Source organism: Pygocentrus nattereri, chromosome 4 (genome assembly GCF_015220715.1).
Source record: "Pygocentrus nattereri isolate fPygNat1 chromosome 4, fPygNat1.pri, whole genome shotgun sequence".
Classification (NCBI taxonomy): Eukaryota; Metazoa; Chordata; class Actinopteri; order Characiformes; family Serrasalmidae; genus Pygocentrus; species Pygocentrus nattereri.
Window position 1 is genome coordinate 40,904,949 of NC_051214.1, and position 27,787 is coordinate 40,932,735.

The window sequence follows — 27,787 nt, forward strand, 5'->3', positions numbered from 1 at the left end:
GGGGGGCATTCAGGAGAAATCTGGAACTAAATTTTGTTCTTCTAACAAGCTCACAAGATATCAATTACTTTTTTGTGCTTAGGCTTTTGTACAGTAATGCAAGTAATTTTATATGTAATAAGAATTTTCTAAGCCACCTCTAAACCTAACCACAAACGTAACCTTGGTAATGAAAAAGAAATGGTTTTAAAATGAAACCTGGAAAGAAAACAACAAAAAGAGCCATTTCACAAAGTCAGGATCAATTTACTTGACCTGATTTTATCGATTTTTTCCTAAACAGCCAGGATACAGAGTTTGTCCTGAAAATGGGCATGGAGTTTGCCCTGTATGAAAATGTATGAAAACAAATAGACAAAACACACAGACTATTGTTTGCCATGGCTGACTGACCAAAAATAAATAAATAAACAAACAACTTAAAATGGTCGACCACTGCTGGCAAAGCAAACAATGAGCACTGGCGCAAACAAACACGTCAAATACATACTGAACACACACACACACACACCACACTTGTGTATTTTGCCAGCTTATATCTCAGACCTTCACAATTCCACTGCATCCATTCTACAAGTACTTTTTCCTCTATTCAAATTTTCAGAAAAAAAAAAACAAAAAAAAAAACAACAAAAAAACAAACAAAACAGCTACCATAAATAACCTGCTCTGTGAACTAAGCCATGATGCTTCAGAAGTGAATGTGCAGTAGACTAATGTGATTACAGGCTACGCTTGGCAGCATCACAACACCCTCTTATGGGCAACTAGCATAAGGAGTTTTCTGAAGCTTTCTGAAGCTAAACTCTGCTTTCTCATTTTAAATCCACAGCCCAAGTGCTCTGGGAATTGATACGTTTCTAGTTGATCAAGATGCTACAAAACATGCTGTTTTCCATGTTTTTCAAAGATGCTTAGTTGTTGTACCTTTAATTTGTGTCTTCCAAACACACCAGAGAATTGTGATCATTTATTGTTCTCAGGAAATAACTTTGAGCAATGTTTTCACAGTGGGCCTATTTGTCAGTATGTAAATTTATACAATCACATGTAACATAACAGTACTGTAAAACACAATGACTTGAGTTTATGTTTTAAGAGTAATTAATAATTAGTGTTGAAATGCTTAAACAGCATTTTCATATTCCAAGCGTAGTCTAACCATATGATTCAATTTGATCAACATAACTTTAACTTCTTAACCTGCAGACTTATTAATTCATTTTATAGTCAACCTGGAATACAAAATTTACTTTCTTACATTTCATATAATTTAAATAACAAAACTACTAAAAACATACCCAGCTTACTATTTCTTAAAATAGTATTAACTAATACGTCGCATCTCCCCTTCTCAATCTCACCTATCTCAGAGACCTTCCCTGACAGTGTTTCACTATACATCACAAATACATCACAGTACAAAAAAAACTCATTCATTTCAAGATTTATTTTTCAGTCTAAAATGAATAAGGCAATGCAAGGCAAGTTAATTAGTGTATAGAACCTTTCATTCACAGCACCAATTCAAAGTGCTTCCCACGAACATAGTTACACAATGTACTGACATGAACTACTCAGTCATTTCTAAATTAAATGAGAGTGAGAACTGAAGTGTACGGTTTTAAAGTTAAAATGGTTAAAGTTGAGTTTTAACCAAAGTGAGGCAGATCAGCCAGCGCAGTCGGAGTGACGTGTATAAACAAAAGTCACCTGCTACAGCAACCCCTTCCTCCACCTGTCTATTAAAGGGCCCAAACCTTACATTTTTCATGCAGTTTACTTTTTCCTTTCAGGCCCAACACTTTAAACACTGATGTAGTTTTATGTACCAAAAGTGGTCATAATTCATGTATATATGACCATTTCCAACTTCTCTTTATCCCTTAAAATTAAACAGGCTATTTTAGGTTCTGTGTCTTTAAGACTGCTGTGAGATAAATGAGCTCTGTTCTGACTGCCGTGTGACTCACTCAGCAACCAGAAATGAAATACTCCTTATCATCAGTGTGAATGAGCCGGGCTAAACTGCTGTAGGCTGAATAGGTGGAAGTACCTGTAAATGAATTGGTTTTCGTAACATCACAGGATGGATACCATTGCTGTTTCAGTACGTCTTACAGATTATTTTAAACTTGCTTTATTTAAAAAAAGTGACAGAAGTTGAGGTTTACATGATTTGTGCTTTAAGCTTTTCTAACTGCTCTATATTGTGCATCAGTGTAGTATACTTCCACTGCATGTGCCTTACAGCCACTGAGCAAATGATACATCTTCAGACTAATTATGCATCAAGCAAAGCAGAGATGTCTCTTGTGCACAAATTACATGAACTGACACAGTTGTTTTGACTGTATCATAAGCAATTTGGAAAGTATTTTCATTAACTGTAAACCCTTTAATCAGGGGTTTGCCTTTGATTCTTGTAGAGGTGTATATTTGACAAGCATAAGCAACAGGCCGTAAAGCTCAACAACTACAGACCGCTAGCTCTGACTCTCCTGTTATCTTCTTGGTCCATTTTAATCATCCAAATGTCACAATGGAATTTGACAGATAAACATTTAGTAAAATGTCCCACTAAATAACTGAATAATCTAAACAACTGTTATTACTCCCATTTTCTCCATGCAGTCACTGAGCTTCTGTGATACAATTTAAATGTAAACTCAATCATAGTGAGTTAAGTAAAGAACTAGATTATTTAGATTCTCAATTCACAGGATCAAGTCACCTTCTGCCTTTATGTGAGAGAAATAATCCACATTTACAGCATGCTTTTGCTATATCAAGCAATAATTGGGGCTTCTATGCCTGGCTTTACATGGTAATGCAACTTAATTTCAATATCAGTTCAAAAACATTCTAACTTGCATGCAGCACGTTTGATTACTCCACCAGTTATTCAAACTAGCAGGTCATTTTTTTTTAATTACACTGTATTAATCACACTATATAAAGTCATACATATGGTTTTATTTACACAATGCCATAATTTTAAAAGTATTTAAAGTCTCTAGGGTTCTTTACTATATAAGCTTTTGAAAAAAAGAATGTTAAAGTAGCCATTACAGATAACCTAAATGCCCCGCTTATCCCGTCTAATGAGTTCATCAAGGACTGAATCTGTCTCCCCTTCTGTACATTTTTTATCACTTGGATCTCAAAGGAATCTGAGCTTTCTGTAAAACTGAGGGGTGTCAAGAGACTATCTAGAGAGTTATCTAGCGATATAAATCCCAACAACAGCAGACAAGCATTAATTCAAACATTAAACATCACCAATTAAGTTAATAGTTCTTTATAAGACCTGACCTGGTGTCTCCAGTAAAACTTAAACATTGTGCAGAACGTTTATATTCTCCTCAGAAAGACAATTTCCTTCAGCTGCAAGATTCACACATCATCCTTTGCCGTTCCAACACATCTTTAACTCCTATGCCAAAGACACAGCAGTCTTCCTGTTTGACCAACTTCAGACCTACATACCTCACTTTTGTTATTACTAAAACTTTTGAGTGACTCATTTTGTTTCTCCTTAAAACTACTACAGCAGATTTTCAGGATCCTTTGCAGTTCCCTTACAAAGTTAAAAGGTCTGTAGATGATTCAGTTAACACAGGTTTGCATTCCCTGTGGCACCTTAATTCCCTTGTCGTTTACAGGCAAATACAATCGGCACATCGGAAAATACACTACTGTCAGGCACTGATGCTCAAAACGAATGCTTACTACTTTGCTTTTGAGTCTATTCATTAAAGGAAGGTTAAACGCTTGAAGCTTGACTCCATTATAGGGTAAAAATCAATACTGTATATAAGCACACTCCAACACTCTTGATGTCAGGAGACATCCCTCACTGCTTCCTCTGGAGATCAATGAATTGTGCGTCAAAGAGTTGTATCGTTCCAAAATTTGAGCACTACTACTTCTGGATTGGAAAACTGCATCCAACGCAAAGAAAGTCCAATAACAAATGCATTTCCTCTGACAACTGAAGTTCAATTTTCCACAGCTTCTTCCGGTTGAATTTTAGACTGCCATTATCAAAGTGAAAACAAACATTCAATGCCCGTGACCTCTGATCCCTCAGGTGGCACTCCATTAAAAACCAACATCATTCTGTAATGGATATTACCACATGGGCTCAGGAACACTTCAGAAAACCACTGTCAGTGAACACAGTTCGTCACTCCATCTACAAGTGCAAGTTAAAACTCTGCCATGCAAAGCGAAAGCCATATATCAACAACACCCAGAAACGGTGCCGGCTTCTCTGGGCTCGAGCTCATCTGAGATGGACTGACGCAAAGTGTCCTGTGGTTTGACGAGTCCACATTTCAAATTGTTTTTGGAAATCATGGATGTTGTGTCCTCCGGGCCAAAGAGGAAAAGGACTGTCCGGATTGTAATCAGCGTAAAGTTCAAAAGCCAGCATCTCTGATGGTGTGGGGGTGTGTTAGTGCCCATGGCATGGGTAACTTGCACATCTGTGAAGGCACCATTAATGCTGAAAGGTACATACAGGTTTTGGAGCAACATCTGCTGCCATACAAGCAACGTCTTTTTCAGGGACGTCCCTGCTTATTTCAGCAAGACAATGCCAAGCCACATTCTGCATGTTACAACAGCGTGGCTTTATAGCAAAAGAGTGCGGGTACTAGACTGTCCTGCCTGCAGTCCAGACCTGTCTCCCATTGAAAACGTGCAGCACATTATGAAGCACAAAATACGACAAAGGAGACCCCGGACTGTTGAGCAACTGAAGTTGTACATCAAGCAAAAATGGAAAAGAATTCCACCTACAAAGCAAATAGTGTCCTCAGTTCCCAAACGCTTATTGAGTGTTGTTAAAAGGAAAGGTGATGTAACACAGTGGTAAACTTGCCCCTGTACCAACTTCTTTGGAACGTGCTGCAGGTGCCAAATTCAAAATGAGTGAATATTTGCAAAAAACATTAAATATCTCATCTTTGTAGTGTATTCAATTGAATATAGGTTGAAAAGGATTTGCAAATCATTGTATTCTGTTTTTATTTATGTTTTAGACAATGTCCCAATTTCATTGGAATTAGGGTTGTAGAAAGGCAACTCCCCACAAGATCACCACATCCACAGTTTGTGAAATTAAAAAAAGAAAAAAGAGGCTAAAGTTGGCTTACCATTCACCAGTTTTTTAAGTTTCTGTTCCAATTTAAATGGTGCTGGAACCTAAAGAGCCAGAAAATAACTACTACACCATTTAGATGGAATGGAAAATTCAAACAATATGTTTACTTTGTTTAGTTTTACTTTGTTAAATATAACAGAATTCACTGGCTTGGATGTCCATTCATTTTCTGTTGTCGAGGACACTGGACATAATGCATAGACTTACTTTCAGCATTTGTTGCTTTTCAGCCAAGTCTGTGCTACATTTTTGGTTTCTGTTTTGGCCAAAAAAATGATTTCAGTGCATCACTAATAAAATCTATTATTACTTTCATTACTGGCCTCCCTGAAAAACAGACCAAGAGCTACAAAGACTTCTTGCCACTGGAGTTTTTTTTCACCCTCACTGACACTGAAAATTAAAGGTCAATGTGGCTTTTACTGTCAATAGATAATTTACTTTAAAAAGTGAACCTCTATAATGCTTTATAATCTTTATATGACATACATGATCATTCTGACAGCATTACTTTTAAAAGTACTGTGGGCAATATGGCCTTTTTTGGCTCTTGTTTCATTGCACCATAACCGAAATCAAAGTATGCTTTTAAAAAAAAAATTCCAGATATTTTTCCAAATTTCTGAATCATTTAATAGTTGAGATACAAACAGTTGCTCAGAGTGGGTTAATGATAAATGGTTTATTATAGAGAAACCTACTGACTACAACACAAATATAGTTATTTATTTAATATCCAAACTGACCAGTGAACCCACATGTGTCTTCTGAGCTTTTATATGTAATGTTGATGATCATAAAATAGTGATACACCTGGGGGAGGGAAAAGGCTTCTTTGGGGATCATTTTCCCCTATAACATCCTGCATGTAGTTTCCCTGAGGGGCTTCAACATTACCTTTACTGTTGTAAAATAATGTTTGAGTTATCAAAATGCTCTGTGAGGGAGCTTTTAGAGGAAATAATTGCTTTGAAACATTTTACATCAAACTACTCTGAATGAGTGTTTACAGCTTAACCATTCAATTATGCAGAAAAAATCAAATATACAAATAAATAAACCAGTAGAATTCCCCTTTAAGAGTAAGATGAGATGAACTGGTCAATTAATTCAATAACAGCCAAGCGGTTAAGAGAACAAATCGCTTGCTAATGTCCTATGACTTCCATTCTGCAGTAGGGTTCAGTTGTGATGACTGCGTATCCTTGACTGCTCAGAAGAACTTCTATTTTACACCCTATTGTGCCTTGTTTACACTATACACTTACATATGCTTAGATATGTTTACACATGTATATGATGTGTGGGTTTTCATATGCAAATGAGGATTTGTTTTGTATTCATGTTACATTGAGACACTAAGATCAATTTTTTGCATGCAGTGCTGGATCACTATACAGAACTCTGTGAATAAAGTCATTTTGTTCAGCTACTTCTCAGGTCATGTCCTCATTGGAAGACTGGAACAGGTTACAGTGTAACATGAGCTACTGTAAGTCAGTAAACAGAGGAGGGGACAGTCAACTAATGCCTGCAGACTGCTATTCTATTCTCTTATGCAGGGCCTGGATGAAGCCACCATGGAGAGACTGGTTCACAGTTTACATTTATATGCTTCACAGAGCACACACTGACAGCATCTACTCACCCTGACTTGTGTCTGCCCTTCACCATGGGTCCTGGGTCTCTCTTGGCCATGACATGGTCGTAGCTGGGATCCACAAACTTAAAGACGTGGGCCACACCGAACTGCAGGGTCATCCCGCTGCGCAGCACTGTGGTATCTGAAATCCGCTGGCCATCCACAAAGGTTTCAGCATCCAGGCTAGCTGGAGTGACCGTCACCAGGCCATCCGCATGCATGAGGTTACAGTGGTGAGGCAGGATGCCTGGCCCAAACAGCTGAAGGAGAGGAGTTAATAAAAGAAAGAACGCAATAAAACACAAGCAGATCAGCACTGAAACTTCTTTGCAACTAAAAATCAAACTATACAAGTATTTTAATGAGAAAATATAATATAAACTTTGAAAATGAGCTGGCTGTGTGTGATACTCTACACAGGTTATTACCCTTTTTGCAGCTATGAGTATTGTTTATAACTTCTAGCACTGAATGCGTCAAAAATATAAAATTTATGTTAATGAACGTAATTCATCGCTTAATTAAATTTTTGGTTAATTCTATAATCATAATTCAGAAGTCAGAGACCTCCCTCTAATTTTAAGGAGGCTTTCTATCAGTTTTTAAATAAATCTGCAAAGACCACCTTCCACACCTCCAAAGTTCAGTCTTAGAAGTTCTATTTTCTGCTTCTGACAATCCAAATAATCACAAACACATTCAATGATAATGAGGTCTGGACTCTGGGGTGGCCAGTCTAAATTACCAGCGGTATCAAGTTGTTCAGTATGTAATGTGACTTTGTGAAGCATGATTTTTTCCCCCTACTTCTTTGAACTTAATTTTTCTCATTTATTTTCTTCTGACTTCCCTCTTCCTGACGCATGTGCATTTTATTATATCTAATATAATAATATCTCCTGAAAAAGGAATAACTTGCCATTTTGAAGAAATGCAGGATGATCTCTAACATTTGAACTGTATTGTATATAGTACTGTATTTTGAACAAATGCTTTGTTTGCTGCTCACCTGGATGTTGCCGTCCTCGCTCCGGTCTGAGCCGACCTCAGTCACGCTGTGCTGTAGCCGGTAAAGTTTGGGCTTATCCCTGGAGTCTGAACCATCTACACAAAGCCACCCATCACAGAGAGACATTATGAACTCAAATCCTACAACTGGCATATTATAATTTCTTTGCAAACATGCAAACATAATAACAACCTTTCAAATATAATACAGCTGTCTATCAAATCTGACTACAGCACGTTTCCACAACAAAGAACAAGGTTCTGAAATGTGCCTGTGTAATCATGTCCTGGACAGATGATGGACAAACAGCTACAACATGTGTTATAAATTATGGTGGAATGGCAGGTTTAATTAGGTTTAATAGGTTTGATTAGTGAGAAGATTTGGTAATGAGCAATGTCTAGCAAAGGCAAAGCAAACAAACAAATAACTCAATAATCTTCTTTGTACATAAACAATGTTCAAGGTCTTGGATCCTCAGGCCTATGAATGCTAACTAGCAGATTTGTGTGTTTCATCATCTCATTAGCCTTTTTATGCCACAGTTCTATGTCCTTTGACCCTGCAGTTTGGTCAAATTTATTCAAAGAGCAATAGATGAGATGGAGAAAGAGAGGAACATAGATGCAGGGATCAAACAGCAGGTGAGAAGGTGAGAAGAAGTGTGTTACCTTCATGTTGCCGATAGCCGTAGTAGGCATAGTGATTCCCCCGCCCTGGGAGAGGAGAGCACACATGCAGAGGAGCCAGGAGCATACAGAGCAACAGACACATCATGCAGAGAAAGCGAGATAGAGAGAGATAGACAGAGACAGAAGGGGGGGGTCAAAGAGAGGTAGAGCCAAGAAAGGGGGAAAAGAGAGAGTGAGACACACCGAGGTAGCGGTAGCGAGAGAGAGAGAGAGAGAGAGAGAGAGAGAGAGAGAGAGAGAGAGAGAGAGAGAGAGAGAGAGAGAGAGAGAGAGAGAGAGAGAGAGAGAGAGAGAGAGAGAGAGAGAGAGAGAGAGAGAGAGAGAGAGAGAGAGAGAGAGAGGTAGCAGGAGTAAGAAAAGGTACCATAAGCAAGTTGCCCCATTTGCCCCATCAGACGTTTCTTAGCTTTTCCCAGTACAATCACACTTAACCCCACAAACTAGGGCACTTTATCTAGTTCCTCTGCATATTCACCTGCATAGTAGGATAGAAGGGCCCGACTGATCTGAAGACTGCTGCTAAATACTGAAACAAATTTTTGTACAAATTTGTGAACCCAGTTATGCAGGTAGATACAGCCAACTGAGTTTTTTCAATGGTAAGGACTTCAGGAGCTGAACTGAACTGTTGGCCTTACACATTGGATTAACTACCAACATACTTATGAGGCGACAGCAGAATCAACCAATCACATGTTGATTAAGAGTGAGTGGGAACAATTTTAAGAGAAATTGTTACTTTGGGTCTTTGTGATGTCCTAGACACACCACTGACTAAATATAAAATAGTTTAACCAGGTTTCAGTCAGCTGTTAGAAACGAAAAATAGTGGCAGCTCTATTCCTATTTTATATATATTTAAATATATAAAAATATGAATGTCTTTTAAACAATACTCTCATAATATGGGAAATGCCGTAGGGCCACTAGCAGAATTTTTGTTTTCTGAGTTTTGAGATTCGTGGCCTGAATCAAAGGCCTAGCTCTAACAGCGACGCTTTTCCACAGGTTATCATAATGCTAAATGTTATGTTTGGCTGCATGTAATTTTTTTATTTTTTTGTATTACTGTAATAATGGTACACACATGGTATGAAGAGTGGAATAAGAATATGAAATCACCAAAATGAATCAAATGAATTAGCCGTCCTAATGAAGTGTGTTTGATTTCTAATGTAAAACACACAGCTTTAGAACAATAACACTTCATTGAATGATTCCCTAGAACTGTAATCTTAGTATTTATATTGGTCAGGCCCTACCTCCATAAATAACCACATATACAATCTTCATTAATTACTTTACTTGTTTCCTTGAAAAGCATGAGAATTAATTAATTAGCACTGGTTACACACAGATATAATTGCAGAGAGACAGAGTTAGTGCAGCATTTGGATCAGTCAAATCAGCAGAAAGAGGGTTAGAAGCAGCAGTTATAGAGCCATGGACATTAAGAGTTTAATTACTGTGACTAAAGCTGAAGTGTGGAAAATTCAACTGTATGTTAAAATGCATGTATGATGAGATCCTGTGGGGCCTGCACTAGGCTACAGACTGGCAATAAGGGGGCTGTGAAGTGCAGGGGTCAGAGATAGGACTACTCATCTGGCTAAAGAAACCTACAACTAGCCTAGACTGAACCACCTCTGGCTTCCTCTATTAACTATAGACTCAGCTGCTCTACTGGGATTGGAAACGTCTGTGAGCAATCAGCTGTAAAAGCACAAGTAGCTGTACATGAGCTACACTAATTTTTCCCACTCCACCCCAGATCAGCCAAGACAATGTATATATACTTAAGTTAATCCTGCTAACAAATATCAGAGGTCAATCACTCAAATCTTTTCTGTAAATATATTTCTAAAAGCTCCATCAACCTGCTCATCTAGGTCTTCAATATGGTCTCAAAGACCTGTCAATGTGTTTTAGAAGACAGTAAAACTGACTGAACAACATCCCTCTTGTCTATAATGGCTGCCCACAGCATTCAGCTAGATGGTGAAGCTTTGTTCATTTTAACAGCTCACAGTTAGTCAGACTTTGCTCTAAACCACATTTACAAGCCTTCTTGCCTTACTGAAGACCTAGATGTGGTTTAAATGGGCTCAGAGAAGTCCTGGGGATGCATTTATGGGCAACATATTTGGTGACTATTGATTCCTGCAGTTTGTCAGCAAAGCTAGCCTCGTAGCTTTGGTGCTAAAGTAAATAAGCAAAATATGGATATCAATCATGGCCTAGCTGATATAATACATCTGCCATCATAAATATATAAAAAACCTGTTTATGTAGTTAGGTAAAATCATGTAAATTAAATTTTCCTTTAAATGATCTCAAATTGTGGTGAAGTGGAGTTTTCAAGTTCTAAGTCTTAAAAGCTTTAGGACTGAGTGGCCAGTCCTGGTCCTGAAGATCTACCACACTGAAGAGCTTAGATCTAACACACCTCACTGTCCTGAAGGTTCATTCATTACCAGGATCAGATGTGTGATTAGGATTAGAGCAAAACCCTGTGTGCTTGATCTCTAGGACCAGGATCAGGCACCCCTGTGCTTGACCTTGAAAAGTAATCATGAAGCATTCAGAGTCATCAGTTATTATCAAATAAGAGGGAATTGTGCAGATTGTATTCTCATTTCTTTTTATTATATGTTATCCTTTCTACATGTGTTGTTATATATCCAGAACATTCAAGTTCTGTTCTAGATGTTTATTTATATGACTAGCACATTCTTTTGTTCTTTGTCCTTAAGAGAGTTTCCTGAAACTTTCTTTGCCCCCTGTCTTTTCTTCCTCCCACCATTCTCTGTATCTGTGAAGTGTCAAGTCTATTCGCAGAACAGAGCAATCGCCACTAAACTAAATTCTAAAACTTTTGAGACTGCAAGGATTCAGAGCTTGTTCACATTGTTTCTGACACTATAAATATACCATTATAAATAAATTCTTTGGATAACAGCACATGGCAAGTCAAATCTAGCAGTAGCAGTAAACTAAGAAACTTCACTTTTTCTATGCTTTCATCCCTTTTCTTGGACAAACATTTTATTAACAGGATGTAACGTTTTTAGCAGATCTGTGGCTTTAAGTCTGAATGTTAACAATTTCTACCTAAACTAAGACTCTGTAATGAAAGAACATGTATGAAATTTGTCTGTCTTGTACCTGGGCTCAGCTCGACCAGGTAGGGCAGTTTCTCTGGAGGCAGCGCTCCATGCAGTGGCCCCATCCTGTCGTCCACCTTGCGGCCCTTCTTAGGCACATAATCTGGAGGTCGCTTCTTCAGCTGGAACACTAACGCTTCTGTAATGTCAACAACCAGAAACATTGTATTATGCGTGACTCTTCCAGCAGAGGGCACTCTTCTGAGCTGAGCTGCACTGTATACCAAGTCATACCATACCACCTCTTTTGATAAAACAGTGACATCTCTGAAGTAGTAAAAAAAAAAAAGAAAGAAAAATATACTTAACTTTCAACATAGTTTAATTTTTTTTACAAGTAATGTTGGACCATTCTACTTCATTCATTCTTAATAAAATTTCCACAAAATTTCATTTTCAAACAATGACTTAAAAAGGGTGACAGATTTTCACACAGCATCAGTATCAGTAATGTGTCTCAGACCTTTATCACTGGTCCAGTCTCTGAAGATCTGCAGTGGGCATTCTGTATCATCCAGTATGGTCTCCTTCACAGGCTTATCATCAAAGTGCACCACCTGAGCAACAAACAACACAGAGTCAATCAGCAGGAGCCCACCAAGATGAGCATGAACTACATACAGTCATGTTTCCTACACATGTCACATCTAATACTTTACAAATCATTTTAATAGTAATGAGAATCAGAAATAGGAAGTAGATGTTTCTTTTACTCTTCTACTCTGGGCCAGTTAACCTCACAATAGTTACCACAATCACAGATGAACATGCCGGTGCTGGCCACAAATACAAGAAAACTATTTTGGCTTTAATTATTATTTAAATAATTATTATTATTTTGGCATTTAAGTGCACACAAATATTTGCAGCTCTCTTTGAACTCCATCACTATGAATGAAGTGGCATGCCTAGTTTTAAAATTAATAGGCAGAAAAACATCCTCCTGCTTTTCTTGTCAATACAATCTGTTAACAGGCATAGTTGCTGAAGTGTTTAACTAGTGCATCCAGCTACAAAATTAAATGTATGCAATAAACTCATACCAAAATCATGCAATATTACAAAAATGACAGAAGTCCTGCACTCAAGTTTTGGTGTTCATCCCAGTGTGTCCTTAAATTTTGGCATTTTGGTGCAGCATGAATGATGAGGGTAGCATGAGGAGCTGGGTTTTTACCCGAGCGATGCAGTATTCTCTGGGATTCTCCTTCTCCAGGCCATATTTCTCTAGAGCCTCGGCCACTGCAAAGTCAGCTGTGTCAGTAGTGGAGAGCAGGATGGTCTTATAGGGGATGTTAGGCTTCAAACTGTCTGCATAAATCCTCAGTGTCCCCCCTGAGAGAAACCACAAACTAGCATTAGTGTGATACAGAGACAGATTTGGAATAGTGGATTGTTGTCTTAACTGTACACACTCATTATCACAAGCCAAACACCCCCAACTTCTCATACCCATACACTCAGCTCAACTAAGGAACGACATCTGCTGCATGTAATAATGACTGCACTATGCTAACATTTCCCGGCACTCAGCATCTTTTCTATCAGCCATCATATGACAGCTACTTCAGAGCAAAGCGATTATTCAGGTAAGATTTTGAATTACTTTTAAATATACACTGCATACACAAATGTCACTGGTAGAACAACATTAATAAACAGAGCTGCTGAACAATTTTTAAAATCAAATTCAAATCTTTTAATGCCTTTTTAAGACCTCAACAAAGGAAACATCCTTGGTCACATGACATTTTGGTGATTTTAACAGTGAAAGCAATTTCTTTCAGTAAACAAAGTTACAGTAAACAACGTTGAATTTAACTACACCATTTTTTGTTAATGTTATTATTATCATAATTATATTTTTTTTGCTCAATTTAACACACTGGAAAAAATAACACACACATGCCCCGGGTTTTTTTCCCACTGGCCACATTAATGGCTTTGGGCAGAGCCATACCAAAGCACTGCAACTTTAATAAGGTAATTTCAGTGACACATATGCCTTTTGTCTTTAATTTGCTTGTATTACTTTGTATCTTTTTACATTTTTCTTTTTTTTCTACTTTGTCTTTATTTTTCCTTTTGATGTTCTTTTTACTTACATATATAGCACAATATAGCATGCATATAAAGCACACTGAATTGCCTCTGTCTAAAAATGTGCTATATAAGCAAACTTGCCTTGGCTTACCAATTCCAAAGCACAGCAATGTACATAAATTCAAATATACCATGTGCTAATGTTTTTTATTCAAACACCAGGGGTCGACACAGCCTATTGACCGATGCCCCTAATCACAGCATTTCACATTTGGCCACTAAATATTTAGAGTCTGAGTGGCAACTTGCTTTGAGTTTGTTTATTTGTGTTTAGAAAGAATAGAATAGAGTTTACAACCATTTGTCACTGTGTTTGCACACTATGAAATTAGACCTCTGCATTTAACCCATCCGTGCAGTGAAACACCCACATACATGCACACTAGTGAACGCACACACTAGGGGGCAGTAAGCACACTTGCCTGGAGCAGTGGGGAGCCCTATCCACGGTGCCCGGGGGGCAATTAGGGGTTAGGTGCCTTGCTCAAGGGCACTTCAGTCATGGACTGTCAGCCAAGGGGATCGAATCAGTGACCTTCTGGTCACAGGGCTGGTTCCTTAACCTCTAGGCCATGACTGTTTATTTCCATACTGACAAACCACCAGACCATCTTCCACCACTAATAAGACAACAATCTGCTTTTCATCCTCCTTGAGTGGATGAACAAAGAATTAAATGCACCACATCAGATTTTTCTGGAATTCGCAAACTGTGCCATTAATGTTCCTTTTGCAACTAACTGGACAGCCAGAGTCTGTCAAGTCTGATCATTTCTTGGTCTCGTGCTATGAAGGTTATTAAAACATGGCTTTATTGCCAGTGCTGCCAAAAAGAATCAGATAACCATGATAATTATGAAAACATACAAATCGAGAGGAAGAAAGTATCTGTGGCTGACGCACATTTTTGAGAAGAATATGATGTTCTGTTGAGCATGATGGAATTTTGCATGACAGGCAGACACACAATCTCATTCGCTACTGAGAGTAACTCATTTAGAATAACAAAGACTCAAAAGCAAGGACAGAGCTTTCAATATGAGCACTGTTAAAGAGCAATGATCTTTAGCGCTCCCAATAACAAACCCACAGTGCCGACTGATCAGAGGTGGTATCGTCTGTACCTGTAGAACACTGACCAACAGTATTTTTCATTACAAAGAGAGCATAATTAGTCTCGCTTAATTGGGTTTAGTGCAGCACAGTCTGTGAAACAGTAAATACAAAATCACTGCACTGTTTTTATGGCGGTTTTAAAATGCAGCACTATAAGTACATTGTGTGTCCGTGTCAAAATACTGTGACACATATTGTGTATTGTGAAAATATCCTTTTGTAATATGTCATTTTCTGCCATATCGGCCTCCCCATGACTGAACAAAAAGCCTGATGAAGCTAGAGGTGGATCTGCACAATATAGGGAAAATATCTAATTGTGATTTGTCTAATATTTTGACAGATTTAAATTGCGATCATTTTCTGACTTGAGACTTAATGCCTATATGTTCCAGACAGTCCGTAGATTGTGGTTGTGATGTCAGAACACATTCAGGTTTGGTTGCCTCTGGTTATAAACTATCTACAGGCAGTTTACAAGCTCTGTGTTATTAGGTTGAATTTCCCCACTTAAAAGGCGTTTTTCATAAATGTAGACTATAATAAAAAATAAAAAAATGCAGCTCTTGCCATTTGAAAAGTGCACTTAGTTAAATTGTGATTTCAATATGAAAATATTCATTTTAATTAAGTTTGTCATGAACTGACCATACAGTGAAAAAACAAGGACTCTTTCACATTGTTTCCTTGATCCTTACCCATATGATTTAAAAAAAGTGCACATGGGGGCAAAAAAAAACAAAATTAACATTATAAATAAAACTATTCATATACTTGAAGACTTTTTTTTACCCCAATCTATAACCATTATTAGAAATTATACCCTTTAATAGTGTTTTAAAAAGTTTAATTGTTTCTTTTATTTATAGTAAAGCATTATACTGATCTGTTAAGGGTCTGCTAGAACAATGATAAACAAAATACCAGGTTTTGTTTATATTTTAAACTAGAGAAGAAAAAGTATATTTGACAAATTGTCCATTTAATTTCTTTTTTCTCAATTACAACACATCCTAGAATTTCAAAACTGATGCACTTTAATTATCAATTTCATATCAACAAATGCATAGTGCTTTTTTACATCTATATACCTCACATGGCTCTTCTCTCTAGCAGTGCTGGACACAACTGTGGAACTAGTTCACATCTGTGTCTGATCCAGACCCAGATTTGCTTCTGGAATAAAACCCTTCACACACATGGTCATCAACCTGATTACATAAGATATCAAAAGCTGAGCCTGAATACAAGAACAAACTCATCAAATTGATCTATTCCCCTGCATACATAGGGCTAAAAAGCAATTTTTACATCAAAGTCTGTATGACCACATCATTTCCTGGAAGCTCATTTTTGGTGCCCCAGCATCTGTCTTTGGCAGCAGGTCTGAAGCCACACAGAACAAAATGTCTGCCAAGCTGATGCCAGTCTCTGGCTAGAGCGAAGGCCAGTGGCCAAAGTGTAGCAGCAGCCTCAGACCAAACCCCTCATTATGAAATCAAACTGCAGCGGTCAGCGCACACACTACTCCCGCTGAGCAGACATAGTCGCATAAACTGGGACACAGATTGATTTACGCATTTTCAGTCTGTCTGCATCAAACAAACAAACAAACAAACCAAAGCTCAGGGAGGGAGCAAGCGGACACGTCTGCTGAACTACTCATGCAGAAATGTGAGCTAAATAAAAGGAGTTAAAATCAATAAGCAGTGGATTTGTAATGACAGGGTGACCTATAAATGACCCGGCTTCACTGAAATGCCACTGTGGTCTAACCTGAGTCAGGCCGGCCGTCGCCACTGCGGAACTCTTGCATTCTCTTCTCCAGCTTCTGCTGTCGCCTCCTCTTCATCACCACCTCAGGGTTGGAAATGGTGCGAGTGAAGCTCGTCTCTGGCATGTCTTTATACACTTCTGCAGCCAGCCTTGAGTTCTCTCTGTCAGCACACAAACACACAATGACACGGGGAGCTAATGCAGTACTGCGTATTAAACAGGTAAACACCAGACTATGTTGGGGGTAACGCCGCACAATGCCACACAGATCCTCCAAAGCCAACAGTAAACCAAACACATCATCTGAGTTTTTATGTGCAATGTTGATGATTGTATATATTAAAAAAAAAAAATTCTTTGGGTACTATGTTACCCTATAATGCTCTGCATGTAGTAGTTGACGTGTGTGTGTGTGTGTGTGTGTGTGTGTGTGTGTGTGTGTGTGTGTGTGTGTATATAAATATATATAAAAATAAAAAACATAAGACAAACATGATTTTGTTGTAATTTACATTCCTGGCCAACTCCAAATCAAGCACATAATACTACTAAAAACCATTAAACCTACTCAAAACTATAATAACTTTCTAAAAGGGAGCTATAATTCTCAACTTTCTCAAGAAGGGAACGTTTGTTTACATCTTTTCAATTTAATTAAGCATTAAGAAAAAAAAGAGGAATATGAGCTATACTGCTTGGGTGACCTGTACTCATGTGTCACATATTCAGAAGAGAACAATATTAATCATGAAACACATTTAAAACAATTTTGTCCCTTATCTGCTCTTGAACATTATTTGTGCATGACCGTGCTGCCCATGTCAGCTGACTGCCCAGCTCCTACTGTCAATATTAACACTGGAGCATGAGCGTGAAACAACTTTCCACCAATTTGAACTTGATGAACAATTTGTTTAAAGTACCTAATCATGTTAATTTGAAACTGACGGATAAAGATCCCGATGCTGAAGAAGAGAGAGTGCAATCCTCAAATAAACAGGATATCCAGAACAAATCATGTTATTCATAAATATTTTATTTTAAGGCAGGCTGTTTTTGAACTGTTTTTACTGGTTTTTACCATGTTAACTGGTTTCTAAGTTGTCTTAACAGCATCAATCGTTCATAATATTAATATTACTGTGATTGTCTGCATTTCTCTACATAAAGTACTGAAAGGATTATGGGGTTTTTGCCTCAACCTTTCAGTTGGTATAAAGTTTTTGAGAGGTAATCAGTAAAGCAAACCAATGACAAGTAATTAGTAATCTGTTATGGACTACTTTATGTGACTACAACAGTGAGGGTGTATACCCATCTCTGAGGAGAGTGATTTATTGAATACCCATATAAAACCGCGAGGCGTCTGCGTGAGCGACTACGTGCCTGATTGAGTTGACCAGGACTGTAAAGGACAACAAATTCACACTCAGTCTAATCATGAGTAGCACAATCAAGTTTAAGATGTTTTCTGCTATCAATTTGCTTTTCCTGACATGATGCTCTACAGTCTTTCAAAATGAGACAATGCTTGCTAGCTAGCACTTAGCTAACCTATAGCAATAGTGTAGGAATGACACAAACACAAAGGACATTATTTGATTTAATAAAAGGTGTAAAGCTGGGACTGAGTTCTATAACACCAACAAGCACATTCACACACACAAAGTTCTGCTATCCCTTAATCAGCACATTCTCCACACTCCTACGATGTGTACGCTGATGCAGTATTCACATATTTATACATAATTACAGATATCTGGATGTGTTACAGCAGGCAGTAATGCATAATTGGGACTCAAAGATAACTTTGATTAGGCACAGATTAACACTGCTGATCAAACTGACCTTTTCTTGATATTTTGATTCGGAAGCTGTAACCAGCACTGACAGCTCATTCACATTATGCTGACAGAATGTGAACAATAATGGCTGTAGGATGCTTTTTCCAGGTTTTGCACACACTACTGGTAGCAAATTTAGCAAACAAATGCTTACTGCCCAGATAAAACAGCTTTTTCACTTTGTCAGGTATCTAAAACCTCTGCAATGTATAGCAAACAAGTTTTTTTTCTCAGTTGAAATTAACTGTCAGTGTTCCTTTTTCTACATCAGCCACCACAGACAGCAGTCTCTTAGATTTATTACAAGTGCAACCATGGAAGGCAACTATCTCTGCAGCTTTGGTGGCCTACTGACATTCTTACAAACCAAAATCATCCAAAGTGATTATTTCGCATATGTATGCATAAGGTGCAGTGAGTATGTCTTAGCTCTCACAGGAAGACAGAATGGAGACAAAAAGCCTGCAGGTTCTCACCCATCCTCTCTGTTCAGTGCAAGCTCATCTCCATCAGGAATTCGTGCGAAAGCCTCTTTATCTCTCTTCTTTTCCTTCTTTTTCTCTTTTTTGGACAGCGTCCTTTTGAAGTTCTGGATCACTCCCTCCTTCTCCTTCTCAGGGCCATTGCTCTGTGTTTTCTGGGGGGAGGAAAAAGGAGAAGAGAGGGAGTTAGACGGGTTTCCCCTGGCAGGTGCCTGAGGTGATGGCAGGCTTTACATGTTCTGGATTGGACTTCAGGCCGAGGAGCCAAAATACCAGTGTGAGAGACAGCGGGAGAGCGAGAGGGAGAGAGAGAGAAAGAGAGCGAGAGGGAGAGGGAGAGAGAGAGAAAGAGAGCGAGAGAGAGAGAGAGAGAGCGAGCGAGAGCGAGAGAGAGAGAGAGAGAGAGAGAGAGAGAGAGAGAGGGGGGGGGGGGGGGGGATGGAAAGAAAGGTGAGAGAATGCAGAGCCTTAAGCTGCAGTTATCTCCATCCCACAGCGCAGCAGAGATTTCACAATGACTCATAAAAGCACTGAAGAATTCTTTAAAGAGGGATTTCAAAATATTGTAATGACTGCACAGTAAAAGTCAAATCAGATCCAAAGAAAAGATTCCTGAACTTTATGCATGAGGCCCCCGTGGATTAAAAAAGTTCCCCTAAGTTTAACCATAGCGTGTTAAAATGTGGGATGAAAAAAAAGTTTTGACAAAAGAGCTTTTATTCCAAACTGTCTGATCAAGTGGCAGAGGAATGATATTTTTCTTTCCATCTTACTGGGTAATATTGACTGAAACTTCAGGGCAGTGCTCCTCAGTGTATATAAACACATAGTCGCACTCCTGAGGTCTCAATGTGTTCCCTCACTGACTTTACCACACACCACAGTAAGTGGTTCAAAAGCAGAGCGTGCACATGTCTGCAAAAGCTGCATTTTTATGGAAGGATGGGGAGAGGAAGAAAAAGAGTGAGAGAGAGAGAAAGAGAGAGAGAGAGAGAGAGAGAGAGAAAGAAAGAAAGAGAGAAAGAAAGAAAGAAAGAAAGAAAGAGAAAGAGGGAGAAAGAGAAAGAGAAAGAGAAAGAGAAAGAGAAAGAGAGAGAGAGAGAGAGAGAGAGAGAGAGAGAGAGAGAGAGAGACTGACCAGCATGTCACAAATGCAGAGGCAATGATTTGGGCTCCTAAGTGTAATGTGATGTAGGCAACACCTAAAACACTACAGCATGGGTGAGAGAGAGACTTGTTGCCCTTTACATTGTGTGAAATTTCATGAAGAATGGACCAAAATTACCTGGACAAAATTCTGGTTCCATTGACTTACATTATAAAAGTATTCAATAGATGAATGTCACTCTGTCTCTCACCTTTGGAACAATGTCATTCTCGTTCTTGAGGACGAAGCGTCCCTCTCGGTCATCTTTGTTCCAGTTAAGCTGCACCACCAGTGGCTTCTCGTCCAGGTCCAGCTTCCGTTCTTCTGCCAGAGAGGGGGAGTTCACTGGTCATCTTTCAGATTTCAACCCCCAGTACAGCTATGAGCACTTATCACTCAGAAGAAATCAGACACAGCTGACCTCAGGAGTTTAATAATCACTAAAATTAGGTCTGATTATATCGATGTGCTTTCCATAACCTGCTTATTCTATCAACTAAATCAAACGCTACATCAACAATCCATCACAGTGGCACTACAAGGCTAATATAGGCACTGAAACTTTATACAATACCAATTAGCAATGTGCAGACTGCATGGTTAAATTAACAAACACTTAAAATCTTAACAAGTTTGAAAGCAATCTCAATGGATTGTTACCATTGCTTTTGACACTGTGTGAGATATTATTTACAAAAAAGGCAGAAGTATGTTGCAAAGCTAACACAGTGGTAGCAGCCATTTTGACACCTGAAGTTTTGTCTGGCTACTCACCCCCGCTGACATGGACCTCATACAGGGAGTATTTGGGTGAGGAGAGCATCCTCATGTCAGGCCGAAATTTTTCAGCCAGCGTCTCGATCACATCCTGTGTGGTGGCTGTGCTGGACACACGGATGCATTTAGTGGCAAAGTTCCCTGCCACCCTATCCTGGAAGTAGAACCGCATCACGCCATGGAACTCCAATTCCTGGAGGAAGACAAATAAAGAACATACCAGTCAAGCTATTTTTCTTTTTGTTTAACCATCTCTGAGAGCAGATTCATACGAAAATATCACAATGTGATAAATCTGAGAGCGCACCAACACGGGCAGGTAACCTGGAGCGGGGGCTGATATTTGAGCAAAGCGGACAGGAGGCTTTTTTTCTGGGACGAGACGAGTCAAGAACGGCCTGAGGAGATACGTTTTTGTCTCTGCACGCAGCAGTTACAGCACACTAAGAGCACCTTTTGACTTAATACAATAGCCAAGCATGCGTCTCTCCATTCTGAACCCAGGCGAGTAATTTCAGATATTATCTGAGCAATATAAGATCATCCGGATGCATTTGAGCTGTAATAACATACCATATAGAGCAATCACACCACAAAGAATGGCCTCTGCCTGCACCTCAGTACACTCCTGCTCATATATCGCTGTTGTCAGAACAAAAGCTTGTATCTCCATTTTTGTCGTTTTGCTGTTTTTAATCATAATTTGAATATGCCTGTTGTTCTTGTGTGTGTAATTTTCATGATGAATGGCCCAAAATATACGACCCAAAATGACTTCTGGTCACATTCTGGTTCCACCGACTTACATTAAACAGTTTTTTTTCCCCATTCTCCTATAAACTTACCATTTTGGAGGTACAAGGTTTTGTTCCGACAACAATATGCTACCATACATACATAAGCAGGAATGTGTCGTACACAAACAAGCAGCCTAGTGGCCACAGCTGTACATCCTGACAAACTCTTGACTTTGCTACAGTACATGCTTATTTTTGGTTATTAGTGTGCACCCTTTGTGGATACCAGGGGGTTTCCCAAAGAATTGGATTAGTCAGAGCCAACAGAGCATCAAACAAAGCACATATTGGTTTGACGTAGGCTGTAAAACATGTACAAAGAGCATTTTACAGCTAACAGCAGAAGCAGGAATATTAAAGCCTAAATTTTGTAACATATTTTTCCCCCCATTTTAAACATAATTGTAAGTAGGGGTGAAGCTTCGACATTATAACATTTCAAACAATAGCCGGCTTTATTGTGTCCCAATCTAATGCACAAGTCACAAACTACTATTAGCCCCAAGCTAACATATCTACCAAAAGCAAACATGCTACTGATAATACAACAACACAACACAATACAATGTAAGTGTATTACATTGTCTTGCTAGACCCCTAACAGGAGGTCATATAGAAATCACATAACCAAGTATATGTTTACGATCTTGTCCTCTTCCTGGCCCTGAAAATCACTACTTTTAGATGCACTCAATTTTTCAGCAGGCCATAAGTAGCCCATTCAAAAATGAAATAGTTGTTTATTGCAAATTAAATGAGTTTTTTTTATTTAATTGCTAGAATTGATCGAACAATTGTCTATTTGTTGGTTAATCATTCACATCCCTAAATAAGACAGATTTAACCAATATTTCCTCAAACAGTGCACTAAAATTTGTAAAAAGAAGCTTGTTCCCTGGAGAGGATCAACAACATCTAATTTCACTGCCAAAGACTGTATGTTTTGTTAGTCTCACAACCCCAGTGCAAATATAAAGAAGCAAACATCAGAGACCAAACATGTCTTAGCTGCATTTGGGGTAACAGGACAGGTATCACTTCAAAAAAAAAAAAAAAACAAAAAAAAAAAAAAACATTTTGGTGGATTTCCACTTTGATTCCCATGAGGCCTCCATGGCAACAAGAACAATGGGGGTCAGAAGGGTCAATTTCTGCTTCCTCTCTGCACATGGAGATGTTTCCTGTCTGCACTGATTATATTGTACAGTGTGTGTGTGGTGGGATTTACATGAACAAAACAGAGACATCATTTTCAAACACTGAAAGCACCAGCTCTGCTAGTCTCAACGTCAAAGAACATGCCTGAAATTAGCTGCAGTTTTATTTAAGACATTTTAGCTTGTACATGTTCATTAGTACTACATGGATGGATAACACCTTACACACACACTCCCGTTCCCTAAAGCTGAACGGCTGCAGGTATGCACCCACACAGCAACATTACACAGTAAAAGACTAACAAACACACAAACAGAAATGAGTCTGAAACAGGGCGAGTCAGGGTCAGAGTCAGTGCTTTCCTTCAGATACACTCCTACATTTGACCAAGACTCCTCCCAGAGAGACACTGTTCAGACCAAGCCCAGCGCAGTCGTTACACACATACACTAGTTTTCATACAATGTCAGGACAAAAGGATCATACAGAACTGTGAAAAAGTCAAAGACCACCCTTCATTTAATTACCAGATAAAATTAAGTTTTAAAAAAAAATTAAGTACAAGTTATTCAATATTTCTCAGGACATAAAATAACCCACTCACATAGGGAAGAGGAAAGTCAATGAAAAATTAGTGAGTTAAAAAATGTATCCCAGTGTACAGATATTAAAATTTGGGATTATCTTGAACAATAAGAAACTCAAAATGCAAACAACTTCTAAGTAACAACTCACAATATTGGTACCAGCAGATACTGGCTTAAAAAACAAGACATGAGAAAGATGTTCAGGTTTGACCGATATTTCAAATCGATATATTGCACTGCTGAAGAGTAAAATGCTTAGGTGTCGCTGGGCGACTACAGTTCACATAAAATATCAGATATCGGCCCAAAATTCCAATATGGGTAGTACATCCATACTTCTAAAACTGAACTGAAGTGTGGAAAAATATCCCTGCAGATCTGCATGTTATTAGCCATGTTTTCTCTGGTTTTACTACATAGCAATGTTTTCTGGGGAGTGTAAATCAGTAACAGGTGGAACACTATTCCTTCATCTCCTATTTATTTTCATTTCCAGCATTCCAAAACACTGTAGTGGAAACCCGTTGGCCCAAATGTCTGCAGTATCACCTTCGCACCCATACAGGCAAATAAAAATGTCATACGTTAACTGCAAGGACATTACCTGCACATTTAATTGAAACTCATCTGTCAAATTGACATATGGTCCAGTCCGCCTTCAGTGGACGTGTACTGGACCCAGCTTAGACATAATTCTTACACTGCTGAGACAGGATCCAGTGTCAGTGTTACTTCTGTAACATGATAGTTTCATTCATTCAAAGTTACATAAAAGGCTTAAACACACAGCAAGTTTATTAACCCATGCACACCATAGAGATGCACTATGTAGGTTTACAATATAGACTGTGGCTCTGATGCTGCACATTAGATCAGGTCCTCTGTAACCAGTCCAGCCATGGAAAGAGGCCACTATTAACCCATGACAGACCAGAAAATTATTTAGCTGGTGGAATATTCTCACTCTGAAATACTAGTATGAATCAGACGAGATGTTGAGGTTTTTATGCATGCCAGGGACAGTGAATGGTCTACCACCCAAATATAACCAGGCAGGAGAGCTCTGTGGTCAGAAATTGACCATTGATGAAGAGCTAAAGTATGGCTAGCATTAATTATGCAAGGGAGAAATCTATAACGATGTACGTGTCTAATAAAGTGGCCAGTAAACGTATGCCATCAGGTGGGTAGAATACAGAGGACAGTAATGGTGGCCTACCAGCAGGGGGCGATGGCATGTCAGTCATTTGATCAAAATCTCTAATGTGTGCCAGTGGTAGTGGCCCAAGAGTGAGTTCACGCTATTATAGAGAGTTAACAAGCATGAGGGGAATTTCACACCAACCCAGAGGTGAAGTGGCTCAAAATGGATCCTTCTCAGTCCGAGCAACAGCAACAATTGTGACTGGTTGACTGTGATGGTTGTGTGCGGTTTCAGTCCGTTGGGGCAGCAGTTACTCAAAAGATGAAGGCAATTTGTTGCTTTCGGGCTTACAATAAACACGCTGTTGTCTGTGACAGGCCATAAAGAAAATCTGTATAGAGCTCAGAGAGCAAAAAGACAAACAGGCTAATCTACTCGCCACACACACACACACACACACACACACACACACACACACATATATATATGATTAAACACTGCTGTGAGCCAGACTGATAACTCACAATTAGAGGACAAAAAAGAAAGCAGCAACCAGTGTGTGTGCACGCATATGAGTGAGCATGTGTTTTATGTGTGAGGGGAGAAAGGGAGGGATGGGGGGGAGGACAGGCGGAACATCATATAGGACAAGAAAGAACCCGCTGTGGGGTCACCACTCATCTCCCCTCGACCACAATTAGCATACTAATAGGGCAAGTGCTGCAATCTGAAGGCCTGGCAGTAGCACTGACTGATGCGCAAACAGCCACTAGCCAATCAATCTCCACAAAAGCACAGGGCCAAGACAACCCCCGACACTCAGGTCCTGAGTCTTGGGCAAGGAGGGGTGCCATGGTGACAAATCCAATTAAATGTCTGTTGGGCCGACTTTGCATGAGGGCAGAGCCAAGACACAAGCAGCATTAATTAATGTGAAGAATGACAAAAGTATATCACAGCTTAACAGCAGCCATCAGGAAGCATGAATCACACTATAAGATTCAAGATTCAACAGTTTTATTGTCATGTGCACAGCAGAACAGGCAGTTGCACTGTACAATGAAATTCTTACTTCGCTGTTCCTCCACTCACCAAATATAATCTTAAGAGAAAGCAAAGTTGAAATAAAATTAAAGTTACACGTGCATATGTGCAAATATGTAGAGCAGCTGTTCATAAAGTGCATCAAGTAACAGATGTAAACAGTAAAAATATTGTTCTGTGCCAGTAATAGATGTAAACAGTATTGTTCTAACAGCAGCAGTAGTGTAGGTAAGGTATAAGAACGTGTGAGGACAACCATGAGAAATTTTGGGCAAAATGATGACGGGAACAAACTGAAATTTCTTAACCAATCCAACGCTTCATGAAGACAAAGTCCTCCCAAAAAACTCCAATTAAGCATGTGTCAAATATTCAGCCAACACATTACATGCAGTAACAAACGTTCCTCAGCTCTGTGAATAATAGTTTGATTATTACAGGTCCAGTAATTTTATTTTACTGGCTAGCTTATTTCATTTCAGTTAGTGATTGTACTTTGGATATGTAGGAGTGGGCGTCAGACAAGGTGTGTGCAGCACAAATCAAAAACGTTGTTGCCAAGTGCATATTTGTATTACGAGATCACATCTGGCCCTGCAAGCCTACTCCAAAAACAAAAAAAGTCAACTTTAGACAATAAATATGTCTTGGCTGATTAACTACAACTGTGTAGGAAGAAACTGCATTAATTTGATTTGTATTTTTAAGGGACACCTTAAGTTTAATTTGTCTGCTGCAAAGAAAGCAAATTCTTGCTGAAGCACCTTTCACCACCATCACAGTGTGATGATGGGAGAAATCAACGCCTTTAACAGGAGTCTGACCTGGATTAACATGAACAGTAGCATGTATGTGCATGCATTCATGTGTTTTTGAACAATTTCAGGATAACATTATCCTGACTCTGTAAGAAAACCAGACAAAACGTAACTACGACACTGTAAGCAGCTTTCTACAAAAGCTATTTATTTAATGTCAAAAGAACAAAAACAGTTTAATTATTATTTTATAATGGCACAATGTAACTGTGACATTTATTTCATTAAAAAAGCACTGGTGAACTAGTAATGTGGTATGGTTAAATTTAGTCAAAATAATGCAGTATAATAAAGTATCGGTAGAAATCAAACATACAGCACATCATTCAGGTCTTCTACATGGGCAAATGTAGAAAGCAGGAAAGCCTGTACACAAAGCTACAGTACTCAAGTTCTGAATAAAGCTGTGAATGTGACACAGCACTGTCTCTACAGAGATGTAGAGTGTGTGTCAGCGCGTCTGGAAGAAAACAGGGATTGGCTGAGGAACGTGTCACCATCACATCACATCACATGCATACACACAGCACAATTCTAAGCATTACATCATCCCATCAGCAGCCACCACACACAGCTACAGCAACCAGCAACGAGAAGACAAAACCTGTACAATCATGATCTGGCCAGAAGACGTTTCACATTCTGGACCAAATTTAAAATGATCTGAAAAGAGGAAAGAGAAAATAGAAAGGCATAGCAAGAAAGGATGAAAAAGAGACAGAGAGAGAGTAAAGAGCGCAAAAAAGACCAGCAGATAGAGAAAGAAAGAAGAGAGAGGGAGAGAGAGAGAGCAAGGAAGAGCGAGTGAGAAAGAAAGACAGGGTTAGAAAGAGAGATTGAGAGAAAGAGAGAGACAGTCGCACACAAAGAGAGATTACAGAGGAAGCAAGAAAAACAGGGAGAGCGAGAGAGACAGGAGAGACAAAGAAAAACAGACACAGAGAGAGACAGACAGAGAAAAGGAACAGAACAAGAAAGGGTGATTAAAGAAGAGCATAGGAAAAGAGGGCCTTGTCGGTCACTGGTCAGAGGAATCTCTCCGCTCTCCCCTGGGAGCTTCACCAGATTAGGCATTTCCGAGGTGTCCTTAATCAGATGTGAGTGCAGAGCAGAAGAGAAGAGTTGAAAATCTAATTACGGTTGAGTTTACATAACGGAGGAGCAATGAAACGGCCTCTGTAAACAGCGCTCTTAAACCACATAAACACAGCCTGCATAGAGGGAGGGAGGGAGGAATGGAGGCAGGGAGGGAGAGAAACAGAAAGAACAGAAAGCAATGGATCTGTATTTGGCCAGAATTTCAACTTTGGTAAAGAG

The 27,787-nt window shown here is 39.0% G+C and overlaps 1 protein-coding gene across 17 annotated transcripts in view; it reads right to left on the bottom strand.

Annotated features, from left to right (window-relative positions):
* afdna (afadin, adherens junction formation factor a) overlaps positions 1-27,787 on the bottom strand; it is a 137,594-nt gene that overhangs the window by 59,992 nt on the left and 49,815 nt on the right. For 9 of the 17 annotated variants that reach the window (XM_017721719.2, XM_017721722.2, XM_017721731.2 and 6 more), the window contains exons 2-11: positions 20,920-21,115; positions 20,357-20,469; positions 18,993-19,153; positions 16,673-16,833; positions 12,855-13,012; positions 12,141-12,234; positions 11,679-11,816; positions 8,493-8,537; positions 7,822-7,916; positions 6,819-7,072 (exon numbers count right to left, since the gene is read on the bottom strand). In XM_017721719.2, coding sequence (XP_017577208.1) covers positions 6,819-7,072; positions 7,822-7,916; positions 8,493-8,537; positions 11,679-11,816; positions 12,141-12,234; positions 12,855-13,012; positions 16,673-16,833; positions 18,993-19,153; positions 20,357-20,469; positions 20,920-21,115 — 1,415 coding nt within the window. The remainder of the gene's footprint in view (positions 1-6,818; positions 7,073-7,821; positions 7,917-8,492; positions 8,538-11,678; positions 11,817-12,140; positions 12,235-12,854; positions 13,013-16,672; positions 16,834-18,992; positions 19,154-20,356; positions 20,470-20,919; positions 21,116-27,787) is intronic. The other 8 variants (XM_037537950.1, XM_017721734.2, XM_017721723.2 and 5 more) reach the window with 3 other exon arrangements.